General features: G+C 35.2%; 2 protein-coding genes across 2 annotated transcripts; one reads left to right on the top strand and one right to left on the bottom strand.

The window, feature by feature from the left end:
- Nucleotides 1–2894: 2894 nt before the first annotated feature.
- On the top strand, nucleotides 2895–3785 carry LOC120170877 (receptor-like serine/threonine-protein kinase At4g25390). The gene has a single exon (XM_039178719.1). The coding sequence runs from the start codon at nucleotides 2984–2986 to the stop codon at nucleotides 3638–3640; it is 657 nt and encodes a 218-aa protein (XP_039034650.1). The 5' UTR covers nucleotides 2895–2983; the 3' UTR covers nucleotides 3641–3785.
- A 184-nt stretch (nucleotides 3786–3969) lies between these two features.
- On the bottom strand, nucleotides 3970–5748 carry LOC120170878 (autophagy-related protein 8C-like). The gene is made up of 6 exons (XM_039178720.1): nucleotides 5655–5748; nucleotides 5489–5537; nucleotides 5120–5175; nucleotides 4971–5023; nucleotides 4301–4419; nucleotides 3970–4213 (listed from the first exon to the last, which is right to left on the bottom strand). The coding sequence occupies exons 2-6, from the start codon at nucleotides 5523–5525 to the stop codon at nucleotides 4092–4094; spliced, it is 387 nt and encodes a 128-aa protein (XP_039034651.1). The 5' UTR covers nucleotides 5526–5537; nucleotides 5655–5748; the 3' UTR covers nucleotides 3970–4091.
- Between the last annotated feature and the right edge of the window lie 822 nt (nucleotides 5749–6570).

Genomic DNA, 6570 nt, shown 5'->3' with positions numbered 1-6570 from the left:
TTTAAAAAAAATTGAAAGTTTAGACACTAAAACAGACCAAAACTTATAATTTAAATACTAAATATAGGGGTGTAAATGAACAAAGCATTCGGTGAATTGTTCGTATAATATTCATTTATGTTCGTTTCTTAAGCTAAATAAACGAGCGTGAATAAAATTTTTATATTCATTTAATAAACGAACGAACACGAATAAAGGTGTGGTCAGTTCGTTTATATTCACAAACAAGCTAGTTTATAAGCTCATTTAGAGGCTCATCTAGAAACACTTTTATTTGCTCGTTTAGAAGCTCGTTTATTTTTTATATTTTGCATATTAGTGAAGGTACATGCTAAATTGAATATATGATGAAATTTGGAGTTTAAACTATGAACCCTAAGAAGTTTAAGCACTGATTGTGTAGTTTTACCATTTTTCCTATTATAGCAAACAAAAATATTTTCCCGTCCTCTTTTCCCTTTTATTCTAAATGAACATGTTGGCGAACAAGAACGAACACTAAACGAGCATGTTCACAAACGCTAAATAAACATGTTTGTGAACCCTAAACAAACATGTTCACGAACATTTAAACGAATATGTTCACGAACATGTTCGCGAACGTTAAATAAACAAACACGAACACTTTCCAAAATAAATAAACAAACACGAACATGATACTAAAAAATTACACGAACACGAATCGAACATGAACACCTTCAAAAATAAACAAATAAATACGAACACAACCTTATTCGTTCAAGCTCGATCGGTTCATTTACGCCCCTATCTAAGTGCATAGTTTACTCTAATATTTTAATTGGGTGACTAAATTACAAGAGAAAAGGTACCCATTCATAATCAAACTAACGATTAAACGATTTGTATGTATTTTACCCATATAATCCAGGGCTTGGCCCCAGTTATAAAGGCATCCTAGTGCTAATAGAATTCCTCCGACTAAAAGGTAATGGAGGAATTTTTAACTGTAAGTTTCAGCTAAGCTTAGCGCAGCCACCAGTTATCGCGGCGCTGGTCGGAGTAAAAATCGAAACAGACAAACACCAGCACTTCGACGCCTGCAACTAGTTTAGCCGGAGTTAACAACGTACGACAAACGGGACAAGTCGACCAACGGCTATAACCAAGCCATCTATCCAAGCAAACCTTATGAAAAGATGGTTACATCTCAACTCTCTCATCTCATCGTCTTCTTCGATTTCACATAGGCAGACGGCACAGGTAACTTCCTCGGCTTCGTCTTCTTCGGTGGCCGCGCGGCCGTGGAATCGGACGACGCCGAGCCGATCGATGTTGATGGCGGGAACCGGCGGAAGTGACTGCGCGGTGTAAGTGTCGGGGAAGAAGCAACGGTTGAGCAACAAGTTACAGGCTAATTTCAAGTGGTTTAGCATCAAAATAATGTAGTAATACAACATGGTGTGAAACTATGGGGGGTGATGAAACAAAGGACAATAATTGTTGATGTTATGACAATGATTCAAGTGGTTTAGAAAGAGAAGGGTTGTAATAGCATATTTAGACTTAAAAGTAGACGGTCGGTGGGACCTCCAACCCTCTCATTTCTAAAATTAATTATGGTAGTAAACAGTAATTAATTAGGCTAATCCGGCTTGACAAGGAGATTAAGGTTTTAGTACTTTCAAGGGTAAAGTACACGTATGCCCCGGATTATAGGGTATTATTTTATTAAATTCATCGACTATTAAAAATTACAAAATAATCATCTGATTATAGAGTGTTGCTTTATTGAGTCGCTCGACTATTAAAAGATGGTCACTCGATTATTCATTATGTTTCAAATTCGTCATGTTCTGTTAAAATATCGATGGTATTTAGAGCTGAACGTTAATCTGCTGACTCTGATATGATAAAATCTGATCATAGAATATCAAACGACTATCATGTCTCAATCATCATATTAACTTCTAACTTAGACAACCGTCGATTTATAACAGAAAAAGATGAGTGACTTAATAAAGCAACATTCTATAATTATAGGTAACTTTTAATAGTTCAATGATTTAATAAAATAATATCTTATGATCGTGTATACTTTACCCTAATTTCAAAGTATTATTTAAAGTAATTCGAGTAGAATAGGAAGCTTCACACATAATAATACATGGATTAAGATTAAAAAACAAGTGATCCAACTATATTGTAAAATGCAAAAGTATGTTTATTTATATGAAAAAAATTTAAAAAATTAAAACCAACCAAAATTAATGAAAAATCTCGATTTTCTATAAAGAAAATAAGAATGGTAAGAGTTGCTGTTTATGATTGATGTTGACGTTTGTGGGACTAGATATATTCGATCTGACTCGATATAAAATAAAAAATTAATTAAAAATAATAATTTTTTTTTAAATTTATATTATTATTTTAGAGTTAGATGGGGTCAGATTTGGACCATTCGTTTGAGAGACAAATATTTCGTTCTCGTAAGAGAGGTGATCACAACAAACAGCGTACGAAAGTAACACAAGGAAGAGATAAAACAATCAAACACCGTGTCCCATACAAAACCTAAACCATTAGACAAGGACAACATTAAATACAAAATGATACTATTTTATTAGGTTTCTCAATTATAATATATTATTTTATTAGATCTCTCAACTATTAAAATTTATAAAATAATTCTTTAACTATAAAGTATTATTTTATTGAATTATTCGATTATTAAATGTTATAAAATGATTATCTGATTTAACTATTCATCATGACACATACTTATTTTTCTATTAAAATATGGATAATATTCTGAGTTAAATGTTAATTTATTGACTATGATATGATAAAATTTGATCACAACTCAAACGACTATCATATCTCAGTCATCAAATTAACGTCTAACTTAAATAACAACTAATTTTTCAACATGACTCTAGATTCCAATTCATGTTCGATTCCCACTTTTTTCATATTATATCTTCGTAAATTCGTCTCCTTTCTGGGGATTTTGGGCAATTTCAGAATGAGAGGATCGATCCCTCCGCTGTCGTCTCCGTTGCAGCAACCTCCGTTGATGTACCATGAGAGTCCTTTACCCACACGACTCATCTTACCGCATGTCGTGGCTGTCTCCGCTTCCTTTTTGCTCTTATTGATTTTATCTTTGTGCCTCCGCAAAATCCGACGCCAACGTACTAACCCCGCCGACTCCAACCCGTCGCATCGGTACTCATATTCCATCCTCCGTTGCGCCACTTCCTCATTCTCCGTCTCTCGTCACCTCGGAAAAGGGGGATTTGGCTCCGTCTATCGCGCTACCATCCCTAACCACCACGATGGAAACGACAAAAACAACGACGGCAATCAAACCGTCACCGTCAAGGTGATGGCCACGAGCTCGCTCCAGGAAAAAGAGTTCCAAAACGAGCTCTTTTTCGCTTCCAAGCTCGACTCTTCCCTCGTCGTCTCGGTCCACGGATTCTATTACGACCAGAAACGGCGCCGTATGCTCCTAGTTTTTGAGGTCATGACGAACGGTAACCTGCAAGACGCTTTGCTTCATCGGAAATGCCCGGAATTAATGAACTGGAAACAGAGGTTTTCGATTTCTGTCGATATCGCCAAGGAACTCGACTATCTCCATGGATTGGATCCTCCAATAATTCATGGAGATATCTAAAGCTCAAGGGTCCCTAATCAGTATTTTACCTAAAGCTCATGAGTTCAAGTAAAAATTAAACTCTTTTATTAACATATTGCATCATCATAATATCGAATGTTTGACCACATCGTAATTAAAACAAAATGATACAAATTAAGCTTTTTAAATCGAATGATTATACGTTTATAAAATTGAAGTGACAAACTTTGTAGTTTACCCTTAAGTTAATCTTATTTTGAGGGTATAATACATACTCTTTTAATGATATTATTATTTTTTCATTCTTTTATATGATCTTTATGAGAAACTAATATCATTTGCATAAAGCTCAGCACAAATCCATATCAAAGCCAGCTTGGTTTAGTAACCAAATTCAGAACAACGTTTGAACTGGTAATATTAACACACAGCAACAGAGAGTCTCGGATTTACATCTTGAGACCAATTTTGTGTTTCTCGTGACTCGCACTCACACGGATATCCCTTGATCGTATGCCTCGATGATCCCGAATGTGTTCTCGCCACTGTAAGTCATGTAAAGAAAACCGTCTTCATCCTTGTTTTCCTCGTATATGGCAGACAACATAGCGGCTGCACGTCGTTTACAATACAGCGTTTAGCAAAACGGGAAACAGGGAAACTAGAAGAGGAGTGAGAGATGTACAAGGTTCAACTCACCAGTTGGGGGTAGAATGTTCTTCACAAAAATGAATATAGCCTTCTCAGGGCTCAGCTTAATCCTCTTCCGAACAACATAGACGAATTGGCCAACAGTTAGATCAGCAGGAACCAGATATCTGCATTGATCCCGAGGGCGAACATTTAGTATCAAAAGAAGCAAAGGTGAAATACATCAGAGTTAAAAATATTGGAAACAGGTTCCGACATGACGACATCGAAGCAATGAACTTATTAAAAATAAAGACTAGGTAGCCTTCAAAACTAAAACTAGTAAAAGAAAAGATTCAACAGATCACATCGAAAGCATAAGAATCCATGTACGAAATGAGGTTGCCCCCACGATATCTTTCCTGCCTCAAAACCCCCATCTAGAAAACAGTTATCAACTCCTTCGGGTAGGAATCCTCAATTAGTCAGTATTCACAGGAATCCACAACTCAAAAGGTTAAGAGCATTCAAGAACCGAAACTAAAACCTCAGTACAAGAAAAAGATGGCAAATATGGGCAGTGACACAATCAGCAATGAAACTAGAAGAAAATGCATCGATCATCTAAAATTCTGTAGCAACATTACACATTTTCACAAATGTATAAACATATCAATGATATCATATTAAAATCGATAGTGACTAAAGTTCTTAAAGAAAACATGCAAAAATAACTGACTTTTTCTTATCAATTTCAGGAACATCGCTCTTCTCCGCCCTTTCAACAATCACCTACATTGAGCAATCAAACACCAATGTAACATTATAAACATAGCAGAAAACAAACACGGATTAAATCGAAAGATGAATCAACGGAACATTACACACCGGGATTCTGTCGGGATACTTTTCCCTAATGCGAGAAGCTTCACCCTGCCTCCTCTCTGACATCAAAAAAACAACACAAACATCACAAATAAAGCATCATAAACCCTCACTTATTCAAAACCCTAATTAACTGATGCGTCTTTTCCCTAAATTGGGTGATCAAGATTGTTTCTTTTCGTGGAAAAGCAAAGGCATCATAAAGACTAGGACGTTTCAACAAAATAAAAAATACCCAGATAAAAAAGAACAAAAAATTCAAGAGTTGGTGTTGATTAATTGGGGGGAAATAATAAAATTAGGGTTTCACAATATCAAGAATCAATATCTTACAAATTTCTAAAGGAAAAAAATTAGGAGAGAAGAACGAACCGAGGGGGTGTTCCAACTTAAAGGAGCTCTTAGCCATAGCAACAAAAATCTGCAGCCAAAATGATATCAATTCAATCAATCAAACATAGCATAAATTACTTAATTAAGGTTTTAATAAATTTTTAAAAGAAAAGACAGATCAAGAAAGAAGGAGAGAGTCGCATACCGATCGAGAGAGAAGAATGAGAGTAATGGATTGAATCTGGGTTTGTAAATAAAGAAAAGTTGATGATAATGGAGTTAATAATTACCGTCATTTCTTAATAAAAAAAAAGCAATTATTGTAATTTGTCAAAAGAGAAAGCCTTAATGTCCAAAGAAGTGTCCAAATTATTATTTTTTGTTAAATAAGTGTTTACGGGTTTTTTTTAAAATATTCGGGTACTTAATATTACAAACGTTACACTTTTAGGTGCTCAGGTCGTCAACGTCGTTATTTTTTCCCATTAAGTGCCATATGTCAACCCCTGGTAATTTTAAAATTTATTTTTTATAAACATACCAAAATATTAAATCCTAACCTTAATCCGCCGTTGGCGCCTTCTCTGTTCACCACCGTCGTCATCAACGTAGTCCTTGACATCATCCTAGTTATATGTCATAGTAGTTGTTGCCGATTCACCGTCGAAATCGCATGCGATCACGATTTTCATCCTAGGGTTCGTGAGATTTAAAACGTTAATTTGTGGTCGATTGATCGTCAACGGGTCACAATTTCATAGGGGTAACGATCGTCGGGGGGGAGGAGAGGTAGGGTAGAGCTTCTTCGTGGGTTTAGGGGTTAAAATGAAAGTTTTTAAAGTTTATGGGTTATTTTGAAATTTATGTTTATCTTTTTAAAAAAATATATAATTTTTTTTAATTTATATAAAATTTTTAAAGTTACCAAGTGTTGACATGTGTCATTTAACGGGGAAAACTAACGGCGTGAATGACATGAGCACCTAGAAGGGTAATGTTTGTAATGTTAGGTATCAGGATGGGCCATAAAAACTATAGTCACTTATTTGGCACAAAAGGGATAGTTTGGGAACTTATTTGATAATTAAGCCAAAGAGAAAATAAAAAGAAGTTGTTTCGAT

Source organism: Hibiscus syriacus, unplaced genomic scaffold, assembly GCF_006381635.1.
Source record: "Hibiscus syriacus cultivar Baekdansim isolate YM2019G1 unplaced genomic scaffold, ASM638163v2 tig00111795_pilon, whole genome shotgun sequence".
NCBI classification, from domain to species: domain Eukaryota; kingdom Viridiplantae; phylum Streptophyta; class Magnoliopsida; order Malvales; family Malvaceae; genus Hibiscus; species Hibiscus syriacus.
The sequence above is the reverse complement of the archived record's forward strand: the minus strand, read 5'-3'. Positions and strand labels throughout refer to the sequence as shown.

Bases quoted from the DNA above. Each gene is read 5' to 3' on its own strand.
- LOC120170877 (XM_039178719.1), top strand. From the start codon at position 2,984: ATGAGAGGATCGATCCCTCCGCTGTCGTCTCCGTTGCAGCAACCTCCG.
- LOC120170878 (XM_039178720.1), bottom strand. From the start codon at position 5,525: ATGGCTAAGAGCTCCTTTAAGTTGGAACACCCCCTCG. The intron at 5,176-5,488 runs GTTCGTTCTTCT...TTTTGATGTCAG, and splicing joins TAAGTTGGAACACCCCCTCG to AGAGGAGGCAGGGTGAAGCT. The intron at 4,214-4,300 runs GTGAGTTGAACC...AACGACGTGCAG, and splicing joins GAACATTCTACCCCCAACTG to CCGCTATGTTGTCTGCCATA.